This window comes from Dipteris shenzhenensis, chromosome 1, assembly GCF_047967505.1.
Source record: "Dipteris shenzhenensis isolate YYH24624 ecotype China chromosome 1, Dip_SZ_1.0, whole genome shotgun sequence".
NCBI classification, from domain to species: domain Eukaryota; kingdom Viridiplantae; phylum Streptophyta; class Polypodiopsida; order Gleicheniales; family Dipteridaceae; genus Dipteris; species Dipteris shenzhenensis.
In genome coordinates this window covers 52621756-52638708 of record NC_141596.1, presented here as the reverse complement: position 1 = coordinate 52638708, position 16953 = coordinate 52621756, and the positions used below count along the sequence as shown (strand labels likewise).

At 42.7% G+C, this 16953-nt stretch overlaps 1 protein-coding gene across 1 annotated transcript in view; it reads left to right on the top strand.

The window, feature by feature from the left end:
* The window catches only part of LOC147906018 (haloacid dehalogenase-like hydrolase family protein), a 279546-nt gene that overhangs the window by 170383 nt on the left and 92210 nt on the right, over positions 1-16953 (top strand). The window contains exon 26 of the mRNA XM_087383974.1: positions 10447-10483. Coding sequence (XP_087240100.1) covers positions 10447-10483 — 37 coding nt within the window. The remainder of the gene's footprint in view (positions 1-10446; positions 10484-16953) is intronic.

Below are 16953 nucleotides of genomic sequence, written 5' to 3'. Positions count from 1 at the left end.
CTCCTCTTTTGCCCTCACCTGGCAGGCCGTGCTGACTCTAGCCAAAGCCCCTTCTACCCACGTCAACCAGCCCTATTCCAGAGGAGTGTCCACTGACAACCAAGCCTTTCTCAACTGTTCCACGAACTCTGTATCCTGAAAAACAAAATCCGAAACTCTCACTGAGCCTGTGCTCTCCAATCGAGATGTAGGCAAAATCTGTAAAAGGACTGGAGCATGGTCAGATAAAACATAACCCGGGCGGATTCTGATCTGTCCTCCTCTGGCCTGGCCCCATTGGCCAATATAAAACCTGTCGAGTCCGACCCAAGAAAGAGAGCCATGGAAAACCCTCGACCACGAGAACTGAAGACTGTCAGCCAAGTGACGAAAGTCATCCAATCGAGCTGCATCATGAAGTCCAGCATGCAAAACAAAACTGTCCCACTCCACTCTCTCCCTATCAGAAAGGCCACCCACAGTTTGACCCGCCTTGTCTTCAGAGAATTCAACCATGTTGAAGTCTCCTCCAACAATCCAGGTGTCTGCCTGAGGAAGGGACTCTCTGAGCTGTCTCCAAAAAGCACGTCTATGGGCTGGATCCGTGGGGGCATACACATTGAGAACACCAACTGCTGTGCTCTCAATGTGAAGAATAACATAGCATGCTCTGCTCTCCACTAATGTACCCTCTTGGGTGATCTCTGAGGCCCACCTAGCTGAAACTGAAATGCAAACTCCTCCCCTCGTACCATCCGCTGGGCTCCAATATGTCCGGCTCTGTCCTTTGAGTAAGGATCTGCATCTGTCAATCCTGTCCTGGGAGAGCTCATGCTCGTGGATAAGCACAATGTCTAGAGGGGACCTTGAGGAAATAAACCGAAGGGAGTCCCTAAGCAACTGCAATCTAGGAACTACGACCATCTGCATCTGAGGTAAATCTGCGGCCGTTCAGTCCTCTCACGTTCCAAGAAATGATGGACAACCTAGACTTTTTTTTTTTCAACAATGGAATTTTCAGTTAGGGTGGATGTAGCAAGATCATGATATTATTGAAAAATTGGGCCAACATGGAAGATATAGTCTTCCAAAAATGTGTAAGTTGCTCAGTTTGGTCTTCTTCACCGTCTTTCACCTCCACTATGAAGTTCAATTGCTGCATCTAGTACATTCCCTACCAACAATGGAGGCTCAAAACCGTCTAAGAATTTGGGAAAAATATGGAACCAGCTTATTGGGGATATATACAAAGAACCATGTTTACTTCACATTTTTAGGTTTTTGATAGTTGAACATCTTTCTTCTCTAGGAATTTCTGGCAGGATTCTTTAATAGTTATTGTCAAGAGAGGCTTCATCAAATCCTCTTCATTCTATATCTTTTGGTGGTAGATCAATTACTGTCAATCAATCCAATCCAAGAGAAATTGAGTCTTATCCTGAGGGAAATTATTATGTGAATCCCCTTGTATCGGGTACCTGGATCTCTAACATCACACAAGCTGTTGTGGCGTACTTTTTGGGTGGATCTGATGGTGCAAGTGAAGGTCTGGAATGTGGAAATGTTTGGGGTTTGTTTGATTTTGAGGCAGCTTTGGGGGGACATGAATGTCCCCTTTGGACTGCATAGATTAGCAATGTAAAGATAGTCTAGTTCCTGGTGGAAGAGACTATGAGTATACAACTTGGGGGGTGATTGGGCAGGGCTCCAAAGGGAGGTCCGATACAGTGAAAGCTAGGGAATGTGTCATCAGTTCTATAGGCAAAGTTCAGACTCCTCCTGAGGGAGCTTGCATTGCAAAAATTTGTAATCATCATTCAAGTTGTTGTGGGGTACTTTTTGGATGGATCTGATGGTGCAAGGGAAGGACTGAGATGTTGGAAATGTTCAGGCCTGTTTGACTTTTAGGCAGCTTTTGCTGTCCTATGATGCGCCATCAATCCAGTGCCACTCTTCAGTTTCCCATGGTAGGTGCTGGAGTGGGCATCTACCATGGAGCCAAAGATGCCATGGATAACCCCATGCAGAGAGGATCTATGTACCATTGGCCATCGGTGAAGTTGACCACTCTAATCGTATGAAGAATTGCTCTATCAGTCTGACTAGTCTTCCAACTCTTTGCAACCAAAGAGCTGTATCTCCTCCTTGGTCCCAAAGGATGCAAATAATCTATATAAGGAATGCATGTGCCAAGAAGACACATAGCTAGTGAATCTTTGTATCCTCAGAATGATCAAGGGGTACAGCTATGTCAATCTTTGGGGTGAGTGTCTGAGTATCTCCTAAGCCTTGAGCGATAGTGTGCTGCTCAGGCAAGGGTAACCCCGTAAAGACTCTCCAAGTGCCAACAGTGCAAGAGGATGCCCTTCCCATCTAGACGTCCATCCAATTGCATGTATCCCAATAGCCCAATAGACATCCCAAGTAATCAACAAAGACCTGATTCCATAGGATGGCTTGTCTGTCCCTCTCATCCTAAATCTGAGGCTCTGAAATATTGTAAATTCTTGAGGGAGGCCTCTAGGAATATAGCTGTTTCATTCTCAAGCGCCTTGTGAAGAGGTCTAATGGCAAGATGAAGCCCAGTGAAGTGTGCATGCGAACAAAGGGAGTGACTTGTTGCCTTAGCCACAAAGATGTAAAGAAATCAGGCAGCCTTGGTGGACGGATCTGTAAGTCTGAAATCTTTGCCCTATGTCGCTTTGAGTAAGAGCCTAACTCTAAGATCAATGATAAACTAATGAGACAAGATATAACAGAGAGATGGAGGTGTACTGTGGAGGGAAGGAACTTTCCCCCAACTTGGCCTCAACACCCATATCTAGCCCAGCATCTGAGCCTAATGTGGATTGCATGAGGTGACGCCTAGTCACATCAGATACATGCCTACTTCGTTGCATGATAAGGGAGAGCTTCGCTTTCCCAGAATTAACTGGGCCAAAGAGTTTAGCTCCTCGCTGAACGTTCCTCCACTCTACAGTCAGAAGAACTTCAGCTATGGAGGTGAAACTTGGAGTGAGTTGCGCAGAGGAGGAACTGGCAGAGATATATCCTGAAGTCTCTCTCCTAGAGAGCCTATAAGAGGAGGTGTGACTAAGCCCTCTTACTCGAGGGTTGTACAAGAGTTTAAGGGAGGATTAGTCACACGTCCTTTCACACGCAATCATTTTAGCACTCCCCAAACGAGCAGCAAGAAGGAGAAAGACCCTCCCATGCAAAGGTTGGAGATTTTCACTCAGCCCTCCATGATACAGGAGACTCTCAAAGGAATGTAAGGGAACCTTCCGGAGGTAGAGAATCAAGAAACAACTCAACAGGATCCCCAAGTAGCTACCCTTGATAAAGAACTGGGAAGGGAAAGGACGAGACAGATGTTGAAGCCAAAGAAGACTCTAAACGCAAGACAGAAGCAGAGGTGCCACATACCACTTCCGACACTTCCAATAATTCAGGAGGAGGACTGTTGAAGGCATAGCCTCCACCCACGTGAACACTAACCATGGGATAGGTTAAGTACACCTCTGGTAAGAGGGAGTTATTAGAACAAGGTAGTGGGATCATTTTGTAACTGTAGGGACAGTTGTAACTGTCCCTAACAGCACTCCTTGGTGGCATGATCCACCATATAATGTTTTTTACTAGGACTGTTATATTTTGAAACTTACTGTTGCCTTACAACAGTTGGACTGATCTCAGATGGCTATAAAAACTTGTATCAGCTCCTCTTGAGGGTTTGAGTTGTTGAGTTGATGTATTCTTTGTCAAAAACATAATATACAAGAAGCATACTACCTTTTGTAAGATTTCCTCTCTGTCCTCTTTACATCTCGTGATAGTCTTTTATAGTCCGTCTACTGTCCGACTATACTCCGACTGCTGGCACCTTGTTGTTAGGAGTAGAAATGTGTTTGTGTTTTTCACTTGTCTGAAGACACTCTGAACACTATTGGCGATCCTGTCAGTGTTCCTCTCCAGAATTGCCGGTTTTCGCTCAACGCACAACAAGAACCACTATCAATTAGGACGTGAAACAACAAACAGAGAAAGATACAAACCGCAACTCTGAAAAACATCAAGCTCACAATTGTGTCGTAGGATCGCACATGCGTGTACAAAGCCAGCGAATACGCCCACGATTACAAACGACATTAGCAACCGCATACGGTAGCAAATGTCGAAAAACATAGGAAATTCTATTCTAGTGAATACACTAGTAGAGGAGGATCTCTCAGCGCTACTTCAACACACTGCATATCCGTATCGAAAAGCAAAGGAGAACTTGGACTAGACTGCATGAAAGTTGTCATTCAGCGGCAACTATAGGAGCAATTGTTTGAATCCAGCAAGGCTCAAGGCTTCAAACCGCAACTCACAAAGCAAACCCCGACAACCACATCAACAATCAAAAAATAGCTGACAGTCGGACTCCTATTGGAAAAGCGACGTACAACAACAACATCAACAACACACCGAAACAAGCAAAGTACATCAAAATCGGCAAAGAAGATCATAGCATCAACATTACAAATCCACTGTCAGGACAGCACGCAAAGCTTAGCTGACAGCAACACATTTCTACCACCCGGTAAGCTACTGTAATCCTCTCTCTCTCTCTCCTTTTCCTTTCATGGAACGACTAGCTCATGTCGGATAGCTTCAGAGAGAAAACGTCGCCTCGCCATATCGGTATAGCATATTTTACACAAAATAAAGCTCAGGTAGAGGTTGCTTCCCAAATAGATGATCCAGAGGATATCTTTCGCGGCCCTGATTATATTCCTAGTGGGACAAGTTCCTCATATAATTCCTTACATAGCCAGGAAGTGCACGAAGCAAAAATTGAGCTAGAAAGATTAATGCTATCCACTCCAACACTTGCCACTAATATTGCAGCCAGTGTCTTTGTGACTGCAAGGAAGCAATTGAATTTCAACCCTCTCCCACCACCTCCAAAGAAGAAGAAAAAGAAGCCTGTCAAAAATCAAGTTCAAGTTCACGCTCTGCACAAAATACAGAACCCATTGGTCAAATCTGCAAAGTTTACTGGCAAGAAAGGTCAAGACCGTGACAGCCATGTTGGGCAATTTGAGACAAGATGGACAGCTAGTGGATTTGGACAATTGCCAGATGAGACCAAGAAAGAGCAATTTGCTGTGACATTCAATGGTAAAGCAATGAATTGATTTATGTGGTATGGTATTGCACATTTTCACACTTATGATGAATTAAAGATTGCTTTCTTAAGTCGTTTTAGAAAAGAGAAAACACCAGAGGACATTTTTGAAAAAGCTGAGAATAATGAAACAGAAAGATCTCATGGTTGAGAACTATTCAGAGATGTTTAGAAACCTCAACAGAAGGCTAACAACAAATCAAAGACCTACCCAGGAGCAACTGAGAGACTTTTTCTGCAAAGGATTAAACCAGGAGTTGAGAACTGCAATAGCTGGTAGGGACCAGCTTGGAGGAGCAAATGATTTTAACCATATGGTGGAAGCTGCCCAAAGAGCAGAGAGAAGACTTGGTAGAGCATCAAAATCCAAGAAGACAAAAAATACTCAAAGAAAAAGAAGAAAGACAAAAAGCAAAAGCTGAAAGAAAAATCCACAGCAAAAAAGACAGCAAAAAAAATCTCCAAGTTGGAGAAGATGATTAAAGACCAGCTGCAAAGCTTAAAGCCACCCCCACAACAATGAAAAGTTCCATGCGAATCTGCAAAAAGGACAATCACGACAAAGAAAAATGCTGGTACAATCCCAATTACAGAGGCAGAGTACCACCTTACATTCAACAACAACAGAATCAAGCACCAGCAATACCTGCTAATCAAATAGCAGCGGCAAGACTACCACAACAAAGATATCAAAATGCTGCTCTAAGAAGGCCAAATCAACAACCATGGGGGAACCAGCAGGAAAGGCAAATCCAAGACCAAGCTTGCACCTACTGTGGTATAGATGGCCATAGGCAAGGTCCACCATGTGAGCTTTGGTGCAAGCACAGGAAAGAGAGAGGTATACCCATTATTCACTACGACGAAAGGAACAATCAAAATCATCAGCAATAGCCTCCTACAGGAATACATATGGTCTATCTAGAGCCCATCCATCAGGAGTACAACCACAACAATCAACGCAATCAAAGAAATGTTCAGGCTTTGACAGTTATAAGATCGAAGAATACAAAGCCACTACATGGGCTAGGAGATGCCCCAAGGGAAACAGCCAAGCCAATGAATTGGCCAAATCAAACTCAGAAAGCATTGCAACAAGTACTACATAATAACGCCTCACATGATGTCAAAAAAGAACAATGGAATAACAGAAACAAAGGGATAATGCGGTATCAACAGATCCGATTGTAGTCCGCCTGCACACCAACAATAACGCAACAATCATGCTACAAATTTACAATGCAGTAGCAATCCATCAGGACAGTTTCCCGCGAAGATCCCACATCCATAAAATACTTACTCAAGTCAAAATGCCACTCCAAAACAGAAAACAAACTTTCATGTCGGAACAGCACCGGAGTTTCCAGAATTAAAGAATACAACTGAATAGACAGAACCACAAACTATGATCCAGGCTAAAACAACTCAAGGAAGTAAGGCTACTACTACAAAAGCCCAAGAGGTGTAGCAAGACACTAGCATGCAAAATGAGGACAACACACTCTTTTTCCAAGAGTTAATGTATTCCAAGTTACAAATTATTCTGGATCAACTACTGAACTTGGTTCCAGCTTTCAAACATCAAATTTGCAAGAGATTGCATGGAGAAGAATCACATCCAACACAAGCTCAACAACCGAGTAATGATGAAGAGGAAATTCTCGATATTTACTCATCAACAGTTGAAGATGTCGACTACCAAGTACCACTCATTGATGTAGACTACAAAAGGCAGAGAATCCCAAAAGTACTGGTTGATGGAGGCTCAGGTGTCAATATCCTCTCAAAAGATTTATTCAAAAAATTTTACTGCAATAAATTAGTTCCAGCACCATTCTAAGTGAGGATGGGTGACCAAAGGAGAATTCAACCTCTTGGAATACTGAGAGGGCAAGAGATTACAATCATGGGACTCACATTCACAGTCACATTTGTAGTACTCCAAATGGAGGAAAAAGATTCTGCCTGCTTAATGCTATTGGGTAGGCCATGGTGAAGAGCTGCCATGGTCAAGCAAGACTGGGGCTCAAAGAGAATCGCTATCAGGAAAGGGAAAAAGAAAGTTAAAGTGTTTTCCAAGAAAAACACAGCCACTGCAAGTAGAGGGAATCAATATGATTCCAGATTTTGATGAAGATGAAGAATAAATTTTCCTCAAAAGGAACCCCAGTGTATATCCTATTTTTGAGATTGATGTTATTAAGATTATTGATCAATATACAGGTTCAAATCAGCAGATACCACATTCCCGCACAAATCCGACTGCTGCAGAACTGAACAAAGTCGAAAACCAATCGGTTCAGGTTTTCACAGAAACAAATACAACAAAAGACACTGATGCAAATAAACATGATACACCAGAAGACATCACTTCTAAGTCAGCTGAGAAAGCAATCATGGAGGCAGAAATACAGTTTGAAGAACAAATGCAAAAAAGTGCCAGGGTCAGGCAGGATGACTTGGAGGAAATGAACTTGGGAAACAATGACAACCAACAACCAGTTGGTGTAGTACTAATGCAACAGAAAATACCAAAATGGTTCCGACCTGTGTACTATGCAAGTAGGATCTTAACCAAACATGAAAGAAACTATGCAGTTACAGACAGAGAGGCACTTAGTATGATTTATGCATTGCATAATTTCGATGTTGTTTACTGGCTAATAAGGTAAATTTTCATGTTGATGACCAAGATTTGATTTAGTTGGTAAATAAACAGCAACTAACAGGAAGGCTTGCAAGATGGATGCTTTTGTTACAAGATTTTGATTACACCGTGGTGCATACACCAGGAAAACAACATGCCATAGCTGATTATTTGAGCAAACTCCAGTCAGGAGAAGCTTCAACTGGCATCCCAGATGAACTCCCTGATGCAAGTATATTTATGGTAAGGATAGAAGAACTACCAAACTGGTATGACAAGATGTTATTTTTCCTTAGTGATGGACTGACTCCAGAAACATTGAATAGGGATCAAAGAAAAAAGTTAGTATTGCAAAGCAGACCTTTCCTTATCATTGCTGGAGTATTGTACAGAAGAGGTATTGACCAGGTCGTCAGAAGGTGTGTCCAAGACCATGAGCAAAAAGCTGTGTTAGCAAAGGCACATGGAGGGACAGCAGGAGGTCACTTCTCAGGTGATATCATGGGCAAGAAAATCTTGCAGGCAGGATTATGGTGGCCCACAGTATTAAAAGATGCGCGCAATTATGCCAAATCATGCTTGTCATGTCAAAGGGATGATAGAGCAATGGATAGTGATAGAATGCCACATCAGCCCATTCTTCCATTGGGACCTTTTCAAAAGTGGGGATTGGACTTTATTGAACCAATCAAACCTGTAGTCAAATTCTCAGGTAATCAATATATTCTTGGTGCTACTGATTATTGCACTAAATGGGTTGAGGCTGTAGCATTGAAGACATGCAAAGCTAGAATAGTTGCACATTTTTTGTATCACAATATTGTAACCAGATTTGGTGTTCCCATTGAGATTGTATCTGACAGAGGAATCCATTTCATTAACAAAACCATCACAAAAATGACCAAGATGCACATGATGCTGCACAAAAAATCCACAGCATATTACCCACAAGCCAATGGATTGGCTGAAAGCTCCAACAAGCTCTTGAAAAAGGTTTACAGAAGAACATTTGCTGATCACCCACAGGATTGGGATCATCATTTAGACTCAGTGCTTTGGGCACTCAAGACAGCACACAAGGTGGCCACAGGGTTAACACCTTTTAGGCCAATGAATTGGCTGAAAGCTCCAACAAACTCATGAAAAAGGTTTACAGAATAACATTTGCTGATCACCCACAGGATTGGGATCAGCATTTAGACTCAGTGCTTTGGGCACTCAGGAAAGCACACAAGGTGGCCCTAGGGTTAACACCTTTCAGGCTGGTGTATGGTTGTGAAGCAGTGGTACCCATGGCAATCCCTCTGCTAAGGATGATATCAGCACTCTGTCATCTGCGTACAACAGTATCTACACCATCAAGTCAGCCAAAAGTGAACCCTCTCCTCCTATGCGGTCTACAAGGATATAATCTCATCGATATAGATCATGAAAAGAGTTGGTGAGAGGGGGCAGCCTTGATTCACTCCGATAGTGCTCTCAATCCAATCCGATAGACCTCCTGGGGCACGTACTATCCCTCTGACAGACTCATATAGGCTCATCACCCCCCAAATCATTGTCTCTGTGGGCTACAACTCCTGTAATCTCTTGATCAAGTGGAAACGTGGAACAATGTCGAAGGCCTTCCGAAAGTCTACAAAACAAGTATAGACTTTTGGATGCCTCGAGTTCACCTCCTCAATGATAGTCCTCAAGGTGAAGATGTGATCCAAGGTGGAGTGCTATCTCCGAAAACCTACTTGCCCAAGAGCCTGCTGCCCATGACCCTCTATGTGGCTGCTAATCTCCCTCTCTAGTACCAAGGTGAAGATGTGATCTGAGGTGGAGTGTTGTCTCTGAAAACCTACCTGCCCAAGAGCCTGCTGTCCATGACCCTCTGTGTGGCTTCTAATCTCCCTCTCTAGTACCGATCCATATATCTTTGCCAGATTGTGGCAAACCATAAGAGTGGGTAGTTCCTAGTGTCCATGGGATATCCTGCCTTGTGTATCGGTACAATGGTTGTAGTGCTCCTGCTGGGTGAAAAGCCATGACATACGGCATGGTTGAATTGCTTGTTATAAAGTCTACTTGGGACCCTTTAGGATCTATGGGACTTATGGGACTAGTGCTCACTGTCAACTAATAGTGGTCTTTTACATCCAATGGAAAGAAAAACTTTACAAAGCTTGCTATGTTGTGAGTACTTGTTTGGCTAGTTTGTGTGCCAGCTCGAATAGTTTGTTGCAATGTTATAACACTCCTTTTAGTAAGCTCCCCTAGCTTTTTGGCTGGCTACTCCACATATTTTTTAGGGGGTCCCTATTGTCATTATATTTATGTGCATCTAGGTCATGTGATCTGGTCCTCATTTTACAAATTAAATGCCTCTTGAACATTGATATATCTTCCCCAAGGTAATTCTGCAATTCATACTTGTTCAACGGATTAATTTTCTGTTTGTAATATTGCATCTTTCCCCGGTCTTGCCATAGCTTCTGTACCCTTTCTGTGTTACGAGATTTCCGATTTCATATGAACTATTTCAGTCTTTTCTCGAAGTGTGAAAAAATGTGGATATAGAGAGAAAAACAAGTTTGTTCTCATTGTATTATTTGTGTTAGGATAGAATTTTGAATCTCCTTTCACACGCCTATGTTTGCAGTTGTCAGAGCCATCTGGTCTTGCTGAGGGACTGAATGGTATGCCTCTCCATCTCTCTCTCTCTCTCTCTCACACACACACACTTTTTTTTTTGTTTTTTTGGGAATCTTTGAGTCATTATATTACAAAGAAGCTATCCCAGAAAGGGAGAGCTATAATACATCAAGAGAAAATCTCACTGGAGGACAAATATACATCATGATCAAAGACACGAGATTGCAAGTAATCAAAAAGCAATTGTTGCAAAGAGTGTCTAAAGAAAGAGAAAGTGGAAAAAATAGGATCACCAAAGATCCTATGATTACGATCCTTTCAGAGAGTCCAGAGTGCCTAGTACCGAACCCAAACAAAAAAGAAATCAAACTTTTGTCGGGGTGGATGTACACCAAAAAGCCATAAGAACTTGCCAAAAGCAATCTGAGGAAACCGAGCTCTCAAAATCTGCCCAAGGAAGTCCAAGAAAGCACGAGAGGAAGGACAATGCCAAAAGAGATGCGGCAGAGTCTCTCTCGGAGGCAGACATCTACGACAAATAGAGGAAGCAATATGTCGTCGTGCCAAGAGTTGTCCATGAGGAAGAACACCCAACAAAGCTCTTCACAAGAGAAGAGGCACAGGCAGCGCTTTAAGGGTAATCCAAACCGAACAATGGGTCAAAAGAGAGGTAGACGGATCAAATAGGGGATCCCAAGGCATCACATAAGCAAAAAAACCCGCTCCAGGAACACCACTCTACCACATTAGTCAAAGAGCAAGATGAAGAGCTCGACTGAACAAAACAGGGCTGGGACTGCTGTATGGAAGGTACGGATGGGACTGGGAGGTGACCAAAGGAAGACGGAATAGAAACAGAGGGGGCCGGAGGGTCGACTAGGGTTGCGGGGGCTCCATAGCTCTCCATCGCACTTTCACACCTTTTTTTTTGGTGAAATCATTGATTGATTATATTATATGAGTAGCAACCTCAAACAAAGGTGCTACAATTACATCAACTGAAAATTTCAGTATATGCCAAAAAGACGTCATGATCTATGCAGCGGGTCTGCAAGCAATCAAAGAAAGATTGCTGCAGTGAACGCCTAAAAAAGCCAAACAGAGAGAAAGTAGGATCACCAAAGACTTTACAATTCCTATATGTCCATAAAGTCCATAGTGCCCAATAGCAAACCCAAACGAAGAAAAGGTAAAACTCCGGTCTAGATGGATGAAACCCAAATAGCTAGAAGAACTTCCCAAACGGAACAGATGGGAATCTCGCTTGTAGGTGCTGTTGAAGCAGATCAAAAAACTCATGAGAGCACGGACAATGCCAAAACAAGTGAGGCACAGTCTCCGAAGAAGCAGATAATCTATGGCAAAGTGCAGGAGCAATGTGTCGACGAGCTAATAGCTGTCCAGATGGAAACACTCCCAAAGGAACTCTGTTGCCGAAGTGGTACTTTATAGGCCCAAAGTAGTTGTAATCTTTTCCTCCACCACTTGGCTGGGCGATGCATTCGCCAAACAGAATCACCTCTCTCTGAAACCCAAGGTTGAGGCAAAAGGATTTTATACAATGCAGGTACAGTAATCTGAGATAGCCTTAGAGGACGAGAAGAGGACCCTGGAGAAGTCAAAGTCCAATCTTCCAGTCGGTCCTGGAGTTCCAAAGGAGGAATCGGAACAAAGGGCGAAAGCATAGAAGTAATTTGTCGCCACAAAGGACGATAATGAGAGCCCAATCCATATGTAGTGGCTGCTAGAGAAAAGGGGAGCACAGTACCAGCATTATCTATAACATCAGCAACCGAGGTGATGCCTTTAAATGAGACAAAGTAGGAACGTCGAGGTTCCTGTAAAGCCAAGGGAGGCTGAAAGACTTTCGACCAGTGAATGCTTTCAGCTCTCAAAGAATTCCCAAGCAAAGATTGCCGTCCATTCCATTCTAGATGAGAAAGAACATGCTTCCAGTCAAGAAGCAAGCTGGAGACAAAAGGGCATCCAGGCAAAGTGCCATTAGTGCAGCCAAAAAAGAAATCCCAGTGATCGAGTTGCCAATGACCAAATGCAGAAATATTAATATGAGTGACCAGAGTCCTAATCATAAGAGCCCAAGGCTGATCACCTTGTAGAAATTGCAGCAACATTTTCCCCCTGTGGGCAAGAATATGCACATGAATATCCATGATGTTCAATCCACCATGCATCTTGGGAGAACAAATGTGATGCATCGAAAGCAGCCTGAGACTTTTTCTGCCATGTTTGGATCGCCAGAAGAGTTCCATAAAGACAGACATGAAAGATGTAAGATCTGCCTTAGTGAACATGATCAATGGCAAGTAAAATTGAATATATGCCACAAGGATGGACTACACTATTCGAAGACGAACGTGCAAAGGCGAGGTTGCCAGTTTCCAATACTCAAGCTTTTTCCGAAGCTTAGCCAAAACCCAATCAGTTTGTTGTCGGCGAGATGACGAACAAACTAAGTGGGTGGAATGATATCCCCGGGCCATAATAGACTATGCCAGTCTTTGGAATGCAAAGAGAGCAGCTTAGACTTCTGAAAATGAACATGAAGTCCAGCTGCCAAACCATAAATAGAGAGGGCTTGCATCAAGGCACCAAGATCATGGGGCGTATTCTTCGAGGTAAAGAAAGAATCATCAGCATAAGCTTGAGCAACCATGCTGCGATTAGCATCCAATTCCAAGTCATGAAGTGATCCTGTAGCCACAAGATGATCAATATATTGCAGCATAGGATGAGTAGCAATGGCATACAGTAAAGCACTGAGAGGGCTTCCCTGGCGGACCAAACAACGAAGAGTCCACTCATCAGAGATATCCCCAGAGATAATGCAAGCCGCATTGCTATCTCTGTAAAGCCAGTAAATAACCTGCTGCATTTTTTGTCCAAACCCCAAATCTCGCATAGTTTGCGTAATGAAATCCCATTGAACTGTGTCAAAGGCTTTTGCAATATCTACCTGCAAGAGTAGAACATCCTGCTGCGTGTATTTGGCATATTCAATCCCAATATAAGCATTGGCAATGTTGTCTGTGATATGGCGACGTGGAACAAAGCCATATTGGGAGGGATGCAACCCATCATGCAAATAACCTTTAATCCGATCAACCACCATTTTGGTAATGATCTTGTAAATGACTGGCATGAGTGTGATTGGCCTCCAATCACCCAGTGAATCACATAGCTGCTTTTTTGGAATCAGCTTGAGAAGATCCTTTTTCCATGACAAATGCATCTGCTGATTTTGCCATGCTGTATTTACCATTTGCAGCAAAGTGAATTTAAGAAGATCCCAGAATGCAAGAAAAATTCGATAGTGAGGCCATCCCATCCTGGAGATTTCCAATCAGAGACCAAGGCTTTAAAGTCAACATGCTCCAGATAACTATTATTAATCAGCAAAAGCCTTCGGCAAGGCAATGTGTCAGTGGGAAATTCATGTAAGGAAAGCCTCAACCAAAGAGGAGCATGATCCGAATGTGTGAAGGCATGATCAACCCAAATTTGACAAGTAAAGGCATCACAATGCTGTGGATCAATCTAATACCATCTGTCCAAGCGTGCCCGATAAGAAGATTGAGCATTATGCTAAAAGGTATAACCCGGAAGCATGGGCTTTAATTCCTTCCAGAGATCAACCAGGCGCAACTGAAGCAAAAAATCAGACCATGCCTGTGTTTCAGAAGCCAACATATGAGTGTGGCCTAAGGTGTTGTCACCCGATTGAGGGGCATTATTAAAGTCACCACAAATGAAGGCATGTTGTCGCCATGGATAAGTATGCATGGCAGCCCAGATCAAAGCTCTATCACGAGAAGACTGGGGGGCATAAACCGATGCAAATTCAAAAATTTTCCCTTGAACAAGGCATTCAACAATAATCCATCTACCATGGCGATCATTGAGAGCCACAACAGGTTGAAGGTCGTGCTTTACCAAAAAAGCCACACCAGAAAAGGAGTGCTCTCCAGCATAGAAGATATCATAACCAGCAAAATGGCCTATTTGACCAGCATACATATGCTGATTATGCTCTTGCAAAGCAATTATATCAAGCTGCAATTGCCTGGTATACATCCAGACCAGTTTCCATTTGCGACCATCACACCCCCTCTCTCTTCATACACACACACACACACTATCAAGGCACACAAATTTTTTTTTGGTGAAATCTTTGATACACACACACATACACATACACACACTTTTTTTTTTTTTTGGGTGAAAACTCTTAATGATTTATATTACAAGATACCTATCCAGGAAAAACCGGCAAGCTGAAATAATACATCAAGCGAAAATGTCCATGTAGGAAAAATATACATCTTGATCCATGCAGTAAGTTTGCAAACAATCGAAAAGGTCATTGCAGCAAAGAACAACGAACGAAAACAAAATTAGAAAAGACTGGATCACCACAGACTCTGTGATTCCTAGCTTTCCAAAAAGTCTAGAGTGCCTAGTAGTGAACCCAGGTAAAGAACAATGGCCGTTTATAATAGATCCCAAACAACCAGAAATGCTTGCCTAAAACAGCTTGAGAAAATCTCAATCACAATCTGTTTCGAAGGATGCCCAAGGAATCCTGTGTCTCAGGGCAATGTCAAAAGATATGAGATACAGATCCCATGGGAGCTAAACACCGACGACAGATAGCTGGAGCAATACATCTGCAAGATAAAAGCTGTCCTGACATAATAACCCCCAACAAAACACGCGATAAAAAAACTTGTTGGCGTAATGGAACCTTAGAGTGCCAAATTTTCTTTGAATCGCTTTCTCCACCATTTGAGTGGAGGGTGCAATGCCCAAATCTGATTGTCTCTGTCTGACACCCAAAGTAGTGATAACAGAAGTTTATTACAAAGAAGAGACTGTTATATGAGACAGCTTCAAAGGACGAATGGATGAGTCTAAAGGAAGAAGGGTCCAATCCTGAATCCTATCTTGAAGCTCTAAAGGCGGTGTTGGTTGAAATGGCTGAATCATTTGAGTAATGACTTGCCATATTGGACGATAGTGCATACCCAAACCATATTTTGCAGCAGCCAAAGGAAAGGATAAAAGAGTGCCATCATCTTTAATAACATTAGCGACAGTGAAAATCCCTTTTATATTAAGAAAATAAGAGTGTCGAGGCTCCTGCAAAGCCAAGGGAGCCAAAAAAAACCCGTGACCAATGGATGCTCTTAGCTCGCAAAGAGTTACCCTGTAAAGAGTCTCTTCCATTCCATGCCAAGTGTGAAAGAATATGCTTCCAATCTAAAAACATCTGAGAAACCATAGGACAACCTTTGATTTTGCCTTCAATGCAGCCCAAAAGAAAATCCCACTGCGTGGGTTGCCAAAAACCAAATGTAGGAGTGGTGATGTGAACCAGTAAGGAACGCATCATAGCAGCCCAAGGCTGATCATCTTGAAGAAACTGAAGCATCATTTTACCTTTGTGAGCTAAAATGTGCACATGTGTATTAAGAATATTCAGCCCTCCATATAATTGGGTAAACATAATCTCTGTACTCGAAGAATCCGCAAGCTTTTCTTACCATGCTTTGACTGTTAGAAAATGTCCATAATGGTGGACATGGAGGAAGACAAATCCTTCTTAGTGAAAAAAATCAATGGCAAATAAAACTGAATAAAAGCCACCAAGATAGACTGGACAATGCGAAGTCGCACATGCAGCGGCCAAGTAGCCAACTTCCAATATTCTAGTTTTTTCTTCAATTTAGCAAGAACCCAATCAATTTGTTAACGGCGAGTAATGCTCTAACCTAGAGGATATCCAAGATGACGAATCAATTGAGTTGGTGAAGCAATTTCCCCCGGCCAGAGCAGCCTTTGCCAATCCTTAGAGTGCAATGGCAACAAACGGGATTTCTGAAAATTAATGCGTAGGCCGTAATGCGTAGGCCGGCAGCCTGTCCATACAAAGAGAGAGCCTGCATTAGCGAAGAAAGATCCCTTGGAGTGTTTTTTGGCATGAAGAATGAATCATTTGCATAATTCTAAACAACCAATGAGCAACTTGCAGGAATTTCCAGCCCATGTAATATATTTGTCGCCACCAAATGATCAATATATTGAAGCATTGGATGCGTGGCTATAGCATATAAGATAGCACTGAGAGGACAACCTTGCCGAACTGAACATCTAAGTGTCCAGGGCTCTGATAAGTCTCCAAATAAAATGCATGCGGCTTTGCTATCCTGATAAAGCCAAAAGATAACATGCTGCAATTTTTGACCAAAACCCAAAACCTGCATAGTCTGAGCTATAAAGTCTTGTGAATGGTGTCAAATGCCTTTGCAATATCTACCTACAAGATAAGCACATCTTGCTTTGTATACTTGTCATACTCAATCCCAACATAAGCATTAGTAATATGGCGTCGTGAAATAAAGCCATACTGAGCTGGATGCAGGCCATCATGTAAATATTCCTTTATCCGATCGACCACCATTTTGGTGATGATCTTGTATATCACCGGCATCAAAAG